This window comes from Schistocerca americana, chromosome X, assembly GCF_021461395.2.
Source record: "Schistocerca americana isolate TAMUIC-IGC-003095 chromosome X, iqSchAmer2.1, whole genome shotgun sequence".
NCBI lineage: Eukaryota > Metazoa > Arthropoda > Insecta > Orthoptera > Acrididae > Schistocerca > Schistocerca americana.
The window spans coordinates 180,686,267-180,706,735 of NC_060130.1; the positions used below are offsets into that span (position 1 = coordinate 180,686,267).

Genomic DNA, 20,469 nt, shown 5'->3' on the forward strand with positions numbered 1-20,469 from the left:
CGTGCCTTAGCCAAGTTCCAGTACAAAAGTTATGATGACTGTCATGAACTGCGATTTTGTATTCTCAGTTAAGAATTGTTTTCTTTAATTAAAATTATTATTTTGTACTTGTCTAATGAATTGCTTACTTTTGTGATGTTGAGACAGTTGTTTTTTTATCATCATGCTCTATTGATCATTTGATACTGCTTTATTGTCATGAGTTATTTTTTACTATCTGTCTATTCAGTTTAACTGGACTTAATCGCCTTGCTTTTGTGATTAAGTAAACTTACATCGAAGGTAACACCCTTCATGCATCTGTTGTAAGTAATTTATTATTTGTTTATAAGATGCATCAATATAATGAAAATTGCCATGTTTTGCAGTTATTTTATAGTTTTATTAGTCCAACGTATTTAATTTGATACATCATTCTGGTTGATGCTCGAAAATATTTACTCAAATAGTTGACTTGGTGCCTTCCACACATTAACATATTTTCAGTTTGTGTAACTGTTATTTGGTCAATTATATAGTTACAATGCTAATTACAACATGTAATTGGTGGTTTTAGCAAACTCGAAATAAATTTGACTTAAAATACTTTCACACTTCCTGATAACAGTTAGAACACACAGTCGTGTTACAAAATTATGTTTCACGATTTTGATCCTGGGTTATCGTCACATCGTCACACTGGCAAACAAATGATGCCACCCTGGTAATTACTCGGTCACTGCAAGGATGTTGGGCACTGCGCTCACATCATTCTGCGACAGCCTGACTTGTCTGATGAGGAGGCCTTTCAGCATCGCACAGCTCGTATTATATTAGAAACTACACTGAAGAGCCAAAGAAACTGGTCCACCTGCCTAATATCATGCAGGACCCCCGCGAGCACACATAAGTGCCGCAACATGACGTGGCATTGACTCGACTAATGTCTGAAGTAGTGCTGGAGGGAACTGACATCATGAATCCTGCAGGGCTGTCCATAAATCCGCAAGGGTATGAGGGGATGGAGATATCTTCTGGACAGCATGTTGCAAGACATCCCAAGTATGCCAATAATGTTGATGTCTGGGGTGTTAGATGGCCAGCAGAAGATTGTTCCTAAAGCCACTCTGTAGCAATTCTGACAAGCTGACATGCAGGTTCCCTGGACTCATGAGGTTGTCTCCATACTCATACATGTCCATCTGCTCGACACAATTTGAAATGAGACTTGTCCGATCAGCAATATGTTTCCAGTCATCAACAGTCCAATGTTGGTGTTGATGGGCCCAGATGAAGCATAAAGCTTTGTATCGTGCAGGTACACAAGTGGGCCCATATTGATGATGTTTCATTGAATGGTTCACACGCTGACACTTGTTAATGGCCCAGCATTGACATCTGCAGCAATTTGCAGAAGGGTTGCACTTCTGTCACACAGAATGATTTTCTTCAGTTATTGTTGGTCCCGTTCTTGCAGGATCTCTTTCTGGTCGCAAAGATGTTGGAGATTTGATGTTTTACCAGATTCCTGATGTTCACGGTACACTCGTGAAATGGTCATATGGGAAAATCCCCACTTTATCGCTAATTCGCAGATGCTGTGTCCCATAAGTTTTTTGGTTTGGTTTGTTTGGGGAAGGAGACCAGACAGCGAGGTCATCAGTCTCATCGGATTAGGGAAGGACGGGGAAGGAAGTCGGCCGTGCCCTTTGAAAGGAACCATCCCGGCATTTGCCTGGAGCGATTTAGGGAAATCACGGAAAACCTAAATCGGGATGGCCGGACGCGGGATTGAACCGTTGTCCTCCCGAATGCGAGTCCAGTGTCTAACCACTGCGCCACCTCGCTCGGTTGTCCCATACGTTGTGTGCCGACTACAACACCATGTTCAAACTCATTTAAATCTTAATAACCTGCCATTTGAGCAGCAGTAATCAATTTAACTATTGCACCAGACACTTGTTGTTTTATATAGGCATTGCTGGCCACAGCACCATATTCTGCCTGTTTACATATCACTGTATTTGAATATGCATGCCGATAAGAGTTCCTTTGGCACTTCCGTATACATAGGATCCATTAAGTCTTCTAGTAATGCTAAAAATCAATCATTCACTTTCTTGACTAATTAAAAAAGGTAAAAGCAATTAAAAGCCCTGAATTCTTAAAAAGTACGGATTATTGTTACGTTATATCATAATCTTTCTCATACGAGTGTTTCAGTTGCCTGTACTCCTCAAAGCTGTCTCTGAAACCACCTCCTGGCAATCCCTGCCATGTAATACCCATGAGCAACCTGTGGTATCGCCCAAAGACTGCAGTGCTACAGCAAAGTCAGCAATGAGAATTAATACCATAGACATTAGCAAGGGCTCACTCTTGGCAACATCAGCACCCTGTCACTGAGGTCAATATAGTGTCAAGCATGCAAGAGTTAATAACAATATTTGTTTATGGTTCATCTAAATTTTATAATTTTTTTGCTTTAAAATATTTGCATATTGGTACTATATTTTCTATACATGTAAACTAAAGTGTACTATACTGAAAGTTGAAGTTGTTTGTATTGCATGCGACTACTGTATGTAAAATACTATGTAAATTTTTTATTAGATTAAATAATTTTCTGATGAGATTTTGTGTTTAAAAATATTTGTGTGTATAAACTATTCATGTTGATGTAAATATGGCAATTGTAAGAAATGGTCACGCTTAGGAACAATGTAAGAAATAGGTGTTATGTAAAAGCCAGTGTGCTTTTATTTAAAATAGAAGTGGCTCTGGGGAGTGGAAAAGGTGGCAAGTGCAAATTGGGGTGCTACCTAAAGCAAGTGTGGGGAGTAAGTCATACAGTCTGTAGGCAGCAGTGATTGTGCAACACCCTTGTGGAACAGGAGAAGCTTTGCCTGCAAATTTGCACAAAATCGCCTCGGATGGAGACTGCAAACAGCTTGCACCATACTTGCGAGTTGATGGGCTACTGTACATAAAATTGAATGAAGCCAAGAAGAGAAATTGAGCGCATACAGCAAAATACTTGCAGCCTGTACTGTGGGTAGCGTATCCGTCGTAACTGTTTGCCACCCTCAAGCCTACAGCCACCAGATAAGATTTTTTTTTGTATTTTACTTTTGTACAGCATGAACCATTAATTTAAACTGTGTTTTAATAATCATTCTTGAACTTTAAAGAAACTGGTTCACCCTGTTATTTCATCCTAATCATACAACTATATAGGGTTCCTTCCTGGTGTTTGATTAATCTGAGCATCCTGTTTTACAGATGCACCATTTAAATTGGTTTTCTGTAAATAATGAGAAAGTTTTCTTAACTTTTGCAAAGTATTATAGTAAAAGTCTGCTTATGTAAATTTCAATCGGAGTGAAGCCAAGTTACTAAAATATGTTAAATGACTATACAGAGTTAGCTCAAAGAGCAATAGCTTTTGAAAGTAAATTCCAGTACAAAAGAGGTTTTCTTGAAGTGAAATGTTCAGTATAAGAAGTGCGTGCTTTAGTATCTAAGCATTTCAGTATTTAAGTTTGTTGATTATGGATAGTGCTTTTCTAAAGGTACCCCTTTGGTGCTTGTCTGCTACATGTCATATATTCCCTTTTTTTTTTTTTTTTTATGATATTTGTAGTCCCATATTCTTCCTGCAACTCCTTCAAGAATTTCAATATGATAATATCCCTAGTGAAAATGGCTAGATCATCTGCAAAGGTGAGGGAATCTACTCTAATATTACTTCTACCTAACTTGATTGATTGACCTATATTTTGAATTGACTTTTGCTCTCGCCATCCTGTAATTACCTAATGGGGAGAGTTCATCTCCCTGTCTAACACCAGTCTTTGTATCAATGGTTCAGAAATTTCTCCCATGAATGTAACTTTAGAGTTAGTGCCGGTTAATGTTTCCTTAATCAGCTTTAGAGTTTCATTATCTAGCCCTTGTTTCTCTAAAATCTGGAAAAGAGATTCACAATCAACTGAGTCATAGGCCTTTTTAAAATCCACAAATGTACGTACAATATTGTTACTAGAAATCCTTTGGCACCTACAGATTAGTTTCAAATTAAGAATTTGCTCTGGACACAATCTGTTTGGTTAAAGCCTTCATGGTACTCATGAACTTTAGGTTCTAACTGTTCTTGGGCTAGTTCAAGTAAACACTGCAATAGAATCCTGTATGTTACTGGGAGAAGAGAGATCACTCAGTAATTATTAACATTGGTTCTGTCCCCTTTTTCATTAAATGGATGAATTAGGACAGTTTTCCAGTCCTCAGGTATTTTATCAGTTTTGCAGATATGTCCTGTTAGTTGAGTGATCTCTTTTACAGTGTTAGGGAAAGCTGATTTTAGTAATTCTCCAATTATACAGTCTTCTCTGGATGCTTTAATGTTTTTAAGTCTCCTAATTTGCTTAGTTATTTTGATTTCATCAGGTTCTTTAGAGTTAGGGTTGGTGTTATTAGTTTGCTGTGGTTGGAATTTATTCGCTGGTTCTGGACAGTTTGATAGTTTATCAAAATAATTAACCAGTACCTTACAATTTTCCTGGTTGTTATTAGTCAAACTGCCATTTTCATTTTTGAAGCAAAGACTTTGAGGTTGGTAATCAGTTAGTTTTGTTTTGCAAGTTTTATAAAAGTTTATTGTTTTGTTCTTTTGGAAGTCTTTTTCCAATTTCCAAAAGTTGGGCATTTTCATAGTTCCTTTTAGTCTGTCTGATTAATTTAGATGTTTCTTTTCTTAGAATTATAAAGATGTTGTACATATTTTCTGTTTTGTTACTATTCCAATTATTGAATGCCTCATACCTAGACTTAACTGCTGTTTCACAACCCATGTTCCACCAAGGGCGTTTTTGTTTCTTTCGTAGCAGAAATAAATTTTGTGCTGTTTTGATGCACTTTTCTTTTACACTATGTCAATTGTTGAATTGTTTTTTGTCAAGTTTGCTTGTTAGAGATGGGCTTATTTTAGCAGTGTCAAATTTTGAGATAACACTTTTGTTTTGAAGAGTTTTTGAGGTTGAAGTTTTATTTTTATTCATGCTAAATAATGGTCAGAATCAATATTAGCCCCTTTCCTAACTTGGATATTTAAAAGTTTTTGTAGTTACGGTATGAAATTGCTACATCATCAATTTAAAATTCCCCAATAAATGTACTGGGTGCCCACCAAGCTTTCTGTTTATAAGGGTTCTTTTAAAAATGTGGTGACATAATTTTAAGGTTAAAATTTTTGCACGTTTCAACAAGTATTTAGCCATTTGGGTTTGTCCATTTGTGTGCAGGAAACCCACCCACCATTTTCTTATATTTTTTCTCTTTACCTAATTGAGCACTAAAATCACCCTTTAAAATTTTAACATTGTTTGAGAGAATGCTTTCTAATGTTTCCCAAAGTTTATTAACTTCTTAAGGTTTTTTTATGGTTATCCTCATTGACTGGCATATGGGTGGTAATTAAAGTACATTTAAAGAAACTGTCATTAGTCTTTTTATCAATGGGTTTTACCCTCATTATTAGATTTAAAATATTTTTGGAGACTGCAAAAGCACCTCCCAAATGTGGTGTATTATTAAGTATTCTTTCATCAGTTTTACTTTTTAAAAGACAATAATTCCCAAAATCAGTGGTGTCACTGTCCATCATTCATGTTTTTTGAAGTGCCAAAATTTGAATCTTCTGTTCTTTTAATGCATCTCCCAATTTATGAAGTTTACTTGGTTGCAAAAGTGTTTGTATGTTAAGTGTTCCAAAAATTGTATTTGCTTCGGTTTTAAGTTGGCCAGAGAACTCCACCTACCTCTGTTGAATTACATTGCATTTTAATCTAGCCACCCAGAATTTGAAAGACCAGTTGCACCAGTAATACTGGCAGTGGATTGACCATCTGGAGTAATACTACGATTATCAAAAGGCTCCATGATGATTGTATACCTGGAATCAGGTGGGGCTGAGTAGACTCACAGGGGAACTCGCAGAGTTAAGACTGGAACAGTTAGTTCCAGAATACACATTTCAGTTGCATCACAGGGGAACACATAATGACCACATTGCCGCTTGCTACAAGACAGACAAAAAGTGGATTTGGTTTTGTTTTGTCTAGGTCCGGGACTGCTTATACTGTATTCGCAGCTGTCCACCATATCTGATGGAACTTTTGTTATCTGCCACCTGCGATCTGTCCAATACTCAAGGCAAGGTCAGCTTCTTACACTTTTAGTTACAAAGTATTGAAGACTGGATTTTTATTTTTTATTTTACATGTCCACTTCTGTATCAAACTGAGGAGCAAATCTCCTAGGTCACAGAACGTGTCAGTACATGCAATTACAAAATAAAAGTAGTAACAGATAAAATGAATGTATATGGACACAAAAAGAAGCTTATGTTAATGCAATCAACAATATAACACAGGGATCAGCTTAATTTTTCAAGCAACTCCTCAACAGAATAGGAGTGACCCATGAGAAAACTCTTCAATCTCGATTTGAAAGTGTGTGGATTAGTGCTAAGATTTTTGAATTCTTGTGGTAGCTTATTGGAAATGGATGCAGCAGTATACTGCATACCTTTCTGCACAAGAGTCAAGGAAGTGTGATTCAAAAGTAGATTGCATTCCTGCCTGGTATTAACTGAGTGAAAGCTGATAATTCTTGGAAATAAGCTGATATTGTTAAGAAGAAGCAACAATAAAGAACATACACATTGAGAGGCCAATGTTAGAATACCCATACTAATGAACAGGGGTCGACAAGAGCTTTGCGAACTTACACCACTTATTGCCAGACCGCCCATCTCTGAGCCAAAAACATCCTTTGACAATGCAAAGAGTCTCTCCAATATAAAATACCGTACATCACAAGCAAATGAAAATAAGCAAAGTAGACTACTGTCTGTGTCGAACTATCAATTATTTCAGATGTCATTTGAATAATAAAAATGGCAGCATTAAGTCTTTGAAGAAGTTCCTCAAAGTGGGCTTTCCACGACAGTTTCTATCTATCTGAACACCTAGAAATGTGAACCGTTCAGTTTCACTAATCATATTGCCATTCTGTGAAATTAAAACATTGGGTTTCATTGAATTGTGTGTTAGAAACTGTAAAAACTGCATCTTACTGTGGTTTAACATCAGTTTATTTTCTATAAACCATGAACTTATGGCATGAACTGCACTATTTGAAACAGTACCGATGCTGCATGCAACATCCGTTACTACCAAGCTAGTGTCATAGTCATTGAGAATGACCTTTTGTTGTTTGTTGTTAAAGTAATAGGTGAACCAACTGTGAGCTACTCCCTGTGTCCCATAATGATACGACTTCTGGAGCAAAATTTTGTGATCAAAATAATCAGACGCCTTAGTTAAATCAAAAGAGATGCCTATCACTCAAAACCTTTTGTTTAATCCATCCAGTACCTCTCAGAGAAAAGAGAATATAGCATTTTAAGTTGTTAAACCACTTCTAAAATCAAACTGTACATCTGATAGCAAATTATGTGAAATAAAATGATCAATTATCCATACATACACAGCAGTTTCAATAACTTCAGCAAACACTGATGGCATAGAAATTGGTTTATATGGTCTGAATTATCCCTTTCTCTCTTTTTATAAAGTGGCTTTACTATTGAGTGCTTTAATCGTTAAAGAAACTGACCGTTCTTAACGGAAAAATTACAAATATGGCTAAGTACAAGGCTAACATGTGCAGCACAGTAATTTAATATTGTGCTACGCACTCCATCATATCCATGGGAGTCCTTAAGTTTTCAGTGATTTAATTATTGACTCAATCTCCCCCTTGCCAGTGTCACAGAGGAGTATTTCAGACATCAGTCTCGGAAAGACATTTTCCAAGAGAGTTATATGATTCCCTGTAGAAACTGGATTTTTATTTAATTCACCAGCAATGCTTAGAAAGTGATTTTTAAATACTGTAGATATATCTGACTTATCATATATCTGACTTATCAATAACAGAAATATTTTTACTACAAACTTACTTTATATCATCGACCTTGTGCAGCTGACCGGATACTTCCGTCATGGCTTAATTTTATCCAGTGAATTAACTATTCTATTTGCATACCATATACTCCTTGCCTTCCTAATAACACTTTTAAGCATCTTACATACTGTTTGTAATGGGTTACTGTAGCTTGATAGTGACTACTAACATTTTGATATAATTCCTGCTTTGTTCTACATGATATCCTTATCCCACCAGTCAACCACCCAGGCTGCCTTTTACTGCTAGTATGTTGTTTAGAACATTCTAATGGAAAGCAACTTTCAAAGAGCATGAGAAATGTGTTAAGGAAAGAATTATATTTGTCACCTATGTTATTGGCACTATAAACACTCTGCCACTCTTGTTCCTTAATGAGGTTTCAAAAACTCTTTATTGCCACTAGATTAGCTTTTCTACATAGTTTGTAATTATATATAATATTTGTTTGAGTACAAAAACCTTTTTTATTTTAAAATTTGTGCACCATGGTCTGAAAGGCCATTCACCTTTTTACTAAAAGCTATCTAGTACTGAGGAATGAATAAAAATATTGTCTATGGCTGTGCTACTGTTCCCCTGCACCCTAATTGGAAAAAATACAGCCTGCATCAGAGCATATGAATTTAGATCTTCCAAATTCCCATTCTTGCACTATCACATACAAAATTAATATTGAACTCACCTCATATAACTAATTTTTGGTACTTATTATAAAGTGAACCTAGAACCCTCTCTAGCTTGAGCAGAAATTATCTGAAGTCACGATTTGGGGACCTCCAAATAACAACAATTAGAAGTTTAGTTTCACTAAATTCAACTACCCCTGCACAACAATCAAATACCTGTTCGCTGCAGTGCCATGATACATCTGCGTACTCCAATTAAACACTTTTTTTCTTTTACGTACATGGCCACTCCCCCACTCTGCAAAGAACTCCTTTAGAAACAGCCAGCTAATCTGTATCCTGGTAAAGGAAGCCTGTCAATTTTCAAATTATTTAAGTGGTGCTCCGATAAACTGATAATGTCAGAGACAACACCTATAAGCAATTTACTAACTTTATCTCTAATACCACTTATATTATGATGAAATATGCTAATTCCTTAACTATATGGATACATGACCTCCTTTGAAGGCATTTCCTTTGTTAGAGAGACTTCCTTGAAGTAAGGATATCTAACAGCTGACTTCAGTCTAAAGAAGGTGCAGCTCTAACACCAACTACTACAGGAATTTTCCCGCGAGTGATCTCACCACCGCCCACTACACTGTCACCTATAAGCTTTGCCAGCCTCCCATTCCCATACCTATTGAGGTGCAGGCCATGCCTACTGAAATCCAATCTACTGATAGACTCGACTGGCACCACTGCAATATGAGCCATGTCCTCAGCCATCAGCACCTTCTCTAGTCCCATGTTAACACGCCTATTACCAGGTCACCCCCTACATCACGCTCCCAATTCCTATCAAGACTATTCCCAGCCCCACCAGCAATCACTACCTGATCCTCTTTAATGAATTCCTACATAACTCCCCTACGTTAACAGACACCTGAGCCAACCCTGCACTAGGCTTCACAATACTGGTGAACTGGTACTCACTCCCCAACACTTCCTGCAACTGCTGGCCCACACCTCTGCCATGTGATCTACCTAGCAGCAGAACTTTCTTCTTTCTGTTAGAATTTGCAACTGACTTAGGCTCCCTAACTGCCGAGGACTGCTGCATGTTTCCTACACCTACAGCTACAAGAGGCTCCTCTCCACTAAATTATGACAGTTGGTCAAACCTATTGGTTATACATAAAGTACAACTGTCTGAATGTCTCCTCCTCCTCCCCTCCATGTCTTCTTACCAACTGCCAGTTCTCATTCCCACCGCCCTTCACCCTCCTCAACCCATCTAGTTCCTCCTTTGAACTTTGTAACTGCACCTAAGGGGCACAGATCTTTTACTCATGCTCCTCTATCAACTTATTTCTGCTACAAATTCTGCATTTCCAGGAGAGGATCTCACTAGAATTTCCACTGGCTTCCCCACTGTATTCCCCCCAATGAAAATACGTTGAACAGTTCTGTCACTGTAGCCCACTGCTCACAAACCCACAACAAAGCCCACACTTCTCACTCATGGTAAAATGTTAATGGTTACAGATAAAAACTAAATGCCTATGTTACCTAAGATCAATTACAACAGTAAAACTATTTAAAGAACTAAAAATAGTGATCTCGAATTTCACTCTCTACTAAGAAAGCAACTACATTTATTAGTACTACTAAACCCCAAGTAATACCAATACCACAAAAACTTCACACAATTTCTTGTATTAAAACTGAAAATTCAATGACCACTGGAACACTCAACAAAATTAAACACAATGAACAAAAGTTTTATTGAAACATTTCACTACAAACAATACGAAATTCCAGCTGAAGACTACTGTGCTAAATTGAATGAATGACCTCAACGCACAAACAACTCTGTAAAACACAGTGGACAAAAGTTTCTGAAAGTTTATTATACCATTATTTCACCAGAAACAGCATGAGACACCATTGAAAACTACTGAATTTAATATCTGAATAACAGTGCACAAACAACTTTGTCAGAACTTAGCTTAAGAATCGCTACAGCTGCAACCCAAAGCCCTGAAATGTAAACACACTGCTGATACTTCAATGAACTGTGCAAGCATACTCACAAATAACAAACAACTCGAATCAGTAACACAAAAACTCCTTCAGCCACTGTTTAGTGACAGGTCTTTTATCTGTGGATTTCTAAGGAGACAGTTCTCGAAAGGGAGCACTGTCGCAGGTAAACATCGGAGGAGAATTCTGCTTCTCTATACGGGTACAGGGAGGGTTTCCCAAAGATATTTTTGCAGGAACCATGAGAGAGGAGGGTCTATTACCCCCTGTCTGGTATACTTGCAGGACTACCAGATTTTGACATTGAGGTTATAAATACACCAGGTACTGCTCACAACCTTACCACAATAGTGCAAAGATCGATGCTGTTGAGACTGGATACAAACTGTCATTTTTTTTTCTTTTTTTTCCAAGCTTCAAAATATGATAGTTGATCTATAACTGCAGTTCATGGATCTTGCGTTCCATGGCTAGGTTAGCACAATTTGGTGATCATGGAGGGTGGTCATTCCCACAAATGACAAAGACTGGTGGTTGCACAGATGTGAATTTTCATGAAGTGGCCAGCCACAGTCTCCACAAACTGGATTGAATGTTCACTGGGAAGACATATGCCCAAAGTATTGGCATTTAAAACACAACATCAGGGGTGGGAAATATGGCTTCACATCACAGTCGTAACAGATGGTTTTTACCTTTACTGGAAGCAAATGTCGCCCCCCCCCCCCCCCTCCAAACGTGAGGATGAGTGTTCCACTTCCCACATCATTGTTTAGTGAGCCTTGACATACACAATGTCCGACGTTGATCCCTCACCTTTCCAAATGTTGGTGCAGTTCTTCATCTGTCTGCAGCATTAGGTACTGGCATAAAATTAATACCTGTAATGTGCTGAGCATCTTATGGAATGTGATGGTAACAGGTACATCACCAAGTTGTTTACAAGAGACCACCACCTAGGACTGGGTAGGATCTTCCATCTTAATTAAGATAGAACCCCTTCACAATTTCTAATGGAGGAGAGTTTGCTAAATATGTTTTCAGTATTCTACACAAAACGTTGGTGTAGTAGAGAGAAAGGCTCCTAGATCTGGTTGGATGCAGAACAGGAATTGAGGGGAGTAACTGTCTGCAACTCGGTCTGTTTTGCTTTCCGCTCATGGCGTAGCCATTGAGGGGAGCTAACAATTTTGGTCATTTCATGATACAAAGTATCTGCCACAATGCTGCCTACTCTAACAAGGTCTCTCCCCACGGGCCCCACCCAGCTAGAGCAAGGGATACATGGCATGATGACAAGTGCCCAAAGACCTGGTGCCCCAAAGTGACAGGCACTGACATCTCAGTACACGCAAGGAGGTGGTAGCTCGGGCATCAATAGCGCGATCACTGTGGGGTCATACAGATACCTGACAATCCCCCAACATGAACTGGCTACTGAGATGTGTGTCAGGCAACCTTCGCTGCATGGCTTGCTTGATCTGTACAAAAAAATTTGAAAATCCAGATGTGGTGTCTGAACGTAAGTTAACCAAAATATGTGGTGTAAAATTGGGGAACGAAGTGGGAGAAGCCAAACTCTATGTTGAATGAGGAATCTCAGTTGTCAGCAGCGAATCTTTCCTAGAGAATAAGTCAGAGAAAAGATATTGTCAGTGTGTGAAACTGCAGCACAGAAAAAAAAAGAAGTACTGCAATGGTTTGGGGCAGAATGGTTGTTATGCACATTCTCAAAAGAGTTGTGAGCCTCCTGTAGGAGATTTTTTTAGTGAATTATTTGCTTCACTGTAGCATGTTTATACCTCTACTGGCTTTGACAGTCAATGGTAACCATTCCTGTCAACACACTGTTGCACCTCGAAGCTGACTGATCGCAATATTAGTAGCTCAGTTCAGGTTAAGTTAAGTATACTCTTGACATGGTGGCATACAGAAAGCCCAACACCTACCAACCTTGACATTGGAGTATCCCTTGCAATGGCCGCACACTATCTGGCCACAATTAGATGTACTGATACTGCGTACCTTGCCCACCCTGCAGTCAACGATCAGGTTGACAGCCAGTAAAAGGTCTAATGTCACCTCACTCACATGGTAAATGAAACTATTCTATTTGCTGATGAGTTATGAGCAGAATTTCTTCAAGACAATGGCTATCTGTAATTCAGTCGCTTGCTCATGAGTGAAATTGCATTTATTGATGAATACAAAAAAATCTGAATGATTCCAATTATCCTTTCCATTTTTTTTTTCACATGAATAACTGAAAGCACATAATGTAACCTGAACAAATGACTATTTGTTTCTAAATTTAATTAGCAAGTTCTTTTTTGGAAGGAGTTCACAAACATAAACTGTGCAATTGTGGCAGTTTATTTTTGTGTTATTGTAGTGACTTGATCATTACTTCAGAAACTGCTTTTAATCATTAAATTAGTTTACTATTTCCTATTGTTACAGTGCTAAACATTTCAACATTCAATGAGAACAACTCACCACTGAAGGTGTGCTCCCAGTCTCATTTCTGCTGTGTGGCCTGAACCCTGGGCCTGGAGGCAAGTTTTTCTGAACACAACAATTGACACCAGGACTGAAATGTAATTCCACGTGGAACCTGAAATAAATTTAAGCATGGGTTTTAATGCAAATTCCTACAATTAATTTTCATCTGAATATGCAATGAAGCTCTATCACTAACCACAGCAAGATCACCACACACACACACACACACACACACACACACACACACACACACACACACACACACACACAGAGAGAGAGAGAGAGAGAGAGAGAGAGAGAGAGAGAGAGAGAGAGAGAGAGAGAACTGGCTCGGAAAGCTTTTTTGGCACTTTGTGACAATGCTATCTAAATCTTGTGTATCACCTGGCAGATATTGGTGATGAAGCATTTTTCCTCTGGAGCAGTAACTTTCAATATATGTGAAATGTTCAATGTGTCTGACAACTGCACCTTTCCTATCTTTGTATGACTTTGTTCTTCTGTCATCTCCTCTTCTTTCTTTGGTTGCAGGTGACAAATTGTTCATGGTACTCTGACAAATTTTGTTGAGTCTTTGTTTTCCTTTTTTTTCTGCAAAATCCCCATGAAAGTCACCCTACAATCCCAAATTCTTTCAGAAACTCCTTCACATCTTTTTGGGAATACAAAGTTCATGATTAGTTGCTTTCCTGACACTTTGTCCCCTCTAAGCTCAGTTTTCAAGAAGAAGATATGGTGACTGTTGTCAAATATAGTTCTTCTGCCAGGCTCAGTTACTTTCTTCATAAAAATTTTCATGGATCTGCCATACATCTGGCATAGTGAGTTCCTTATATTTCAGTTTTCCAGCAGGATATTTACAGTTCAGCATCTGTGGAAACCCTTTCGTTTGGTACATAAAGATAGATGTAAAATAAAATTAATTAAAACCCAACTGATACTAGTTGTATGTCAAAGCAATGAAAAGTTCAGGATTATATTTCAAGAACACTGAACTAATGAGAAAGGTGTTTGAAAGGAAAATTATATTTTAGATTAGCAGAGGTTACCCAGCAATGAAGAGGTTAAGAAGAGGATAATTTATGTGACTAGGTAATTAATTCCTACAATATTAAATCTTCAACTAATAAATATTTGAATATTACTATAAGAAGTGTCCCTCCTTACCGCTTCTTTAACTCATCATTTTGTTACTATTGCTCTATACTACTTCATCTCTTCCTGGAACTACAGTTTGTTGTGGCCTCTTCCCTGTCACGATTGATATCACTCTCAGCACTATTTTCATTGGGCTTGTCGACATGTTGTTCGACAGTACAAGTTTCCTCTTCACTATCCTCATACATTTTAGACTGTCCTTCAGTAAAACTGACCACAAATTCCTTCTAAAATCAGCAGTGGAAAGAGCGCACTGGCTGGTCAGTTTCTCATAAAACAATGTCTTCTCATACTCTCCAATATTGCCAACCTAAACATTTAATCACAATGCTCTAAACCACAACTTTTATAAAGTGTAATATCCAGATCTGCATGCATATCCACTGCCGGCAGCCATGATATATTAAGATTTGGCCTCTTTTGCAACCAATTAGAATTTGGCCAGTTTTGCAACCCAACATGTTGAAGACATGGCCATCTTTACAACCACATGCAATTTTCCCACCTCATTTTAAAAGTCTTAGAGCTATTTCTGTGGCCTGATTGATAAAGCATTAGATAGATAGTGATAACTTGTACACGAGGGCAGCTCTAACTCAATGTTTGTTTTTTGGTCACAAAGCCATATTTGCACCTGGGATACTCAAATAGTCCTCAAATTTCCCAGAAAATATAAGTAACACTAATATTCATGAAACACATGGATAGCTACATTTTATTGCAAAAGGTATTTACCTTATCAAGAGTTTGTACCTCATTACAAAAAATGAAATGTGCATAAGGAATATTTTGGCTGGGAGTCCCTTTTCGGGGAGTTCGGCCACCTACTGCAAGTCTTCTTTATTTGAGGCCACATGGGTGACTTGCGTGTTGATGATGATGATATGGTGATGAGGAAAACACAACACCCAGCCCCCAAGTGGCGAAACTCTCTGACCTGGCCAGGAATCAAACCCAGTTCTCTTCACATGGCATTCAGCCACATGAATCACTCAAATATGGACGCAGACATATCAATGGAAATCATAGGTGACAGAGACTCCAAAAGACCTCCCACATTTTGTCAAACTTGTTAGATTGAGAATTTACTGAAATAAGTAATATTAAATTTGTGTCATAATTTACAACTTCAAAACACAACTGTTTTGTATGGCCTCTAACACCAAAATTCTACTTACATTCTTATGTCATTAAATTAACTGGGCAGCGCTCAAAAAGTCACATTTTTAAGAAAACTAATTTTGTAATATGCTCTGTAGAGCAAGTGTCAGAAGTAGTTTCTAGCCAAAGTACCTAACTATTAATGACCCAAACTAAATATGTATAATTGCACTAGAACAAAATTTATTTTATCCAAAAGAATTGTTAACATTTGATGTATTTTAACACTAATACTGTTTTCTGATAAACATCTGTCTAAGGAGATCATGTTATAGCAGATATAGTGATACTGGAAGTATTAGACATTCCTGAGGCAAAAGTGACTTGTACTGTGAGTGTCTTAATGAAAGGACATATTTATAATTGCTCCGTATTTGCAACTGATGTGCAACATTGTTGAAGACTGTGGAATGTGTTACACTGGGTAGAGTTTAGTCTACCAGTGAATACCTACAGATACTATGACAAACTTCACAGCCAGTGTTTCTACTTGAAAGGCAGCAGAAGATACTTAATATACACTATGCGAAATCTTATATGACCTGGGAAACACACAATGCATTTTCAACTTGGGGGGAGACCAACACAATGAAAAACATGTACAAATATTTCACTTTTATCCAATTAGCTAACCTTGCACCAATGTAGAATGTAATACAAATTCCATGACCTGTGAGTGCACTTGCGGGTTCCGGACAAGAAAGCTGAATGATGGTTTAACTGATGCTGTGACCATGATTTTAATGTGTAGACATTAATAAATTCCATTGTCTGTTGCAGAAGAGACTTTTTTTTTTAATTTTGTCATCAAGAGCAATGAGGGTTATTAACAGCACCAACATGGACAGCTAGCTGAAATGGCAGCTTTAAAAAGATTAACAGTGAAGCCTGAAATATGGATATCTGTTTTAAAAGAGACAATTAAAGTACACTTCTAATATTTTTCCATATTTCAGTGCTGTGCTTTGTGAAAGTAGGGAACAGTGTCCATGACTGTATATGTCTATATTTTAATTTTTACAGATAGTGGCAGCCAAATCTTTGGATGTGGTTTACCTACCAATGTCATTAGAAGACATTAAAAGGGAATTGGATGAGGGGTTTGTGGTAGAACCACATCAAGTAACTACAGAAACAATAACACTCAATGCATCAGTTTTAGTGTAAGCAGGTGTAGATCAAAGTGAAAGCAATGTGGAATTAAGTTTACAAAATGTATTAGTGTAAATGTGTAAACAGATTAACATGACTTCAGAGTCAAATGGTTGAGTTTCCAAAGAACTTTGCAAATAAGATGACAGACATCTGAGCATAGAAAAAAAAAAAGTTCTAAATGAAACAAAAACATTAAGATGTTAGATAACACAATTTTAGAAAGAAACAAAGACTTTAAGGAGGTAGACCAATGAATTTTGATGACAAAAACTGAACTTTCTAATAAAACTGAGAAAGTCAAAGAGGAGTTACATAACCTAGTAACTGCCATTCCATAAACGGGTAAAAAAGAACTGGATAAAAAAAATGGTTCAAATGGCTCTGAGCACTATGGGACTCAACTGCTGAGGTCATTAGTCCCCTAGAACTTAGAACTAGTTAAACCTAACTGACCTAAGGACATCACAAACATCCATGCCCGAGGCAGGATTCGAACCGGCGACCGTAGCGGTCTTGCGGTTCCAGACTGCAGCGCCTTTAACCGCACGGCCACTTCGGCCGGCAACTGCATCTTTATTAGCTACCTCGCTTGTACAATAAGCTGTCTTACAAAGCAATATTAAGACAACCATTACCATTACAAAGTATAATTACTAAAAATACTGACACTAAAATTACAGCCTACAAATACACAAGGACCATCAGTGATAGAGGTATTGGCAATGCCTTTCATTTTATTCTTTGCAACACTCACTCCAGTGCCACTCTTTGTTTCTATGTTAATAATGCTATTGAAAACAGTAGCGTGGTGATGTGTACATTGATGACACCCTAACGCAGCATGGCACAGTACCATATGGGTTTTCTGATTCTGTAAAAGAAAACTGTGTACGAGTTCTGGCTGTATACACATGCATGCGGTACACCTCAATATGATTTTTATCGCATGTTGCAATTCCATGTAGACATTTAATCTTGAACATAGCATTGCCAAGCCACTCCATGATTATGGCTGGTGCCCATGTCATTTTCTCATGCCTGTACACTGAAATGGGTACCAGATCATTCAGTTTTACAAAATTTTCTCTTGACTATTGTTGAGGCTCAGCATGTGAATTCACAAGTGGTTATAAATTGACAGTGTTTTGTTCCATGGAGTTTCTCTGCCAGAGATTGTGCATCATGTGGAGTGGCTCTGTACTGAGAGAGGAAGACTGATAAAGCATTGCATTTGTTGTACTGTTGAACCAGCTTTGTCATATATGATTTTGAAAGTTTCTACAAATCTTTCGGCGAGTCCATCAGCTTCAGAATGAAACAGTGCAATCCTGAAGTGTTGGTTTCATGAAATAGTTTAAATTCCTAGGAAGAAAATTGTGTGCCAATGATGATAGATTTTGGCAGTCCATCAATACAGAGGATCTTTGATAAAGCCTGAATAGTCTTAGCTGAAGATATCTATGACATTTGTATCACAAATGTAACTTTGGAGAAATCACTGATGAGAAATGGTCCTGCAAAATCAATATGCACTCATGACTGGGGTTCTGATGCCTGTGGACATGGAAATAATGTTGAGGCAGAACTGACATATTTCTGACAGATGTGGCATTTGGTCAACATAATTTCAGTGTCTTTGTCAATACTTTTTCCAGCAGCACTGCTCTCTGGCGTTGTGTTTGGATCAAACTTTGGACCAATGGCATTTATGTAGTATCTGTAGTACCTTAGATCTAAGCACTGCAGGAATAATTATGTGTGTCTTACCTGATTCTGAATGTATCAAAATGACATCTCATGTTCCATTAACACTTTAATATTCAGCTGATTAAGTAATTTCTTATCATTAGGACACTCTGAATATACTGTTGATCTTAGACAAAACAGGATCCTTGTGGACAAACTTGGCAATTATATTGGAGTTTATTGGGAAATTTCCCAGTGTCCTGCCTACTGACATCTACTGGAAAGCATACATCAACTGATGAGTCAAACTTTTTGTTTTGTCCTATTGGCAGAAAATAAAGCAAATTTGCTTTTGCTTGTAGTGCTGTGGACTTTAATATAATTTCAAAGTCATAATTCCGCACAAGAAGTGCCATGAACTGCAAACATTGAGCTGTCCATGTATGAACAGCATTGCTCAGACCAAATGTGGCTGCTAAATATTTGTGCCTCTAAAGAGCATAAATTTACATCCATAAATTTAATCATGAAACTTCTTGATTGCAATTATAATTGCAAGAGCAGCCATCTCAATCTGACTGTAACTTCTTTGCACCTCTGTGAGAGTATTTGAAGCAAACACAACTGGTCATTGAAAACCACAATGTTGATGCAAAAGAATGTCACCTATGCCATAGTCTCAAGTATCCGTGGCAATTGTGAGTACTTTGCTCACGTCATATGGTGTAAGGCATTTGGCGTAAAGAAAACATTGCTTCAATTTGTTAAATACACATAGGCATACACTATTCCATTTCTGTTTGCTATCATTACATAAAAATCTGTGCACTTGTGCACTGATAGAAGCTATGTGAGAGAGAAAATTCTCAAATTAATATATTTGCCCTAATATGGAATGTAACTGCTTGATGTCCTTGGGAGACAGAGGGATTTTAATGGCATCAGTGAGTTACAATGTCAGCTTGATGCAAAGTAGAGACAGTACTTCACTTCACTTTCACGTATCTTGATTACATTTCAAATTTTCAGCTTGCAGAATTTTGAAAACAGATTCCAATTTCTGCAAGAGTTCCTGTTGAGTTGTACCTCGGACAAGAATGTCCTCAAGATAGTTCACAATACTCACAGCTTCTGAATTAATTGTTCTAAATACTGCTGGAACAAACTTGGTGGGCTGGCTATTCTGAAGGTTAGCTGTCTGTAATGGTAGAGAATGAACAGAGTATTTACTACCATAAATCTCTGTGTGTCTGAGTGGAGATTTGCAAATATGCTTCTGTAAGATCCAGTTTGGCAAAGTACACAGTACCAGCCAATGTTGGCTTGGGAATAGGATGTGAATCAATAATAGGCTGACAATTAACCATCAATTTTAAATATCTGCAGATATGAAGTCAGCCAATCAGTTTTTGTACAACTAGAATTGGAGTTACCCTTTGGCTATTGGTTATAGCTTTGATAACCTAATTCTGTTCAAGAGGGTTGAGTTCCTGCTTTACTTTATCTTTTAATGCAAAAGGAATGTTGTGTGCTATGCAAGATTTCAGTACTGCATTCAGCTTCAGTGTAATGTGTGCCCTGTAACACTTGATACTACTTGTTGCTTTGGAAAAAAAAGTTGTCATATTTTTGCAACAACTGATTTTACTTTCCATTCAGAATTCAGCTTGAATTTTGTTCATTCCCTTGTTAGTGGCAAACCCCAAAGCAGTCATAACATCCAATCCTTTCATTAGTTTATTTGAATTTACACCAATGATTGTACCCTGTTTTGTAAAGTATTTATACATAAGTGAATACCAAATTTTTAAAGTCTATTAGCTATGGCATTCCTAACCTTCAGTATGCCTGCAGATTAAGAAATGAAATTGAAAACCCTGTGTCAATTTGAAAACTCAGTGACACTTTGATAATCTAAGAGTTAAATAGTGACTTCTTATTGGCTTTAAAGACAGCATTCACATGATGTTTCATATATGAAAGTTTTTGGATTTGGACATGTTCGTTTATGAAAAATAATTAAGTTTTTGCTATTAACCAATGCGGTATGCTTAAGTGTCTCCTGTTTTTGTCAGTTGTGCTTCATTTTGCATACCTCAGCCCTACACGTGGTCTTTTTACAACAATTACAACATCCAAT

The 20,469-nt window shown here is 37.5% G+C and overlaps 1 protein-coding gene across 6 annotated transcripts in view; it reads right to left on the reverse strand.

The window, feature by feature from the left end:
• Positions 1-20,469, reverse strand: part of LOC124555786 (inositol hexakisphosphate and diphosphoinositol-pentakisphosphate kinase) — a 556,425-nt gene that overhangs the window by 149,625 nt on the left and 386,331 nt on the right. For all 6 annotated transcript variants that reach the window (XM_047129842.1, XM_047129841.1, XM_047129845.1 and 3 more), the window contains one exon: positions 13,164-13,281. In XM_047129842.1, the coding sequence (XP_046985798.1) occupies positions 13,164-13,281 (118 nt within the window). The remainder of the gene's footprint in view (positions 1-13,163; positions 13,282-20,469) is intronic.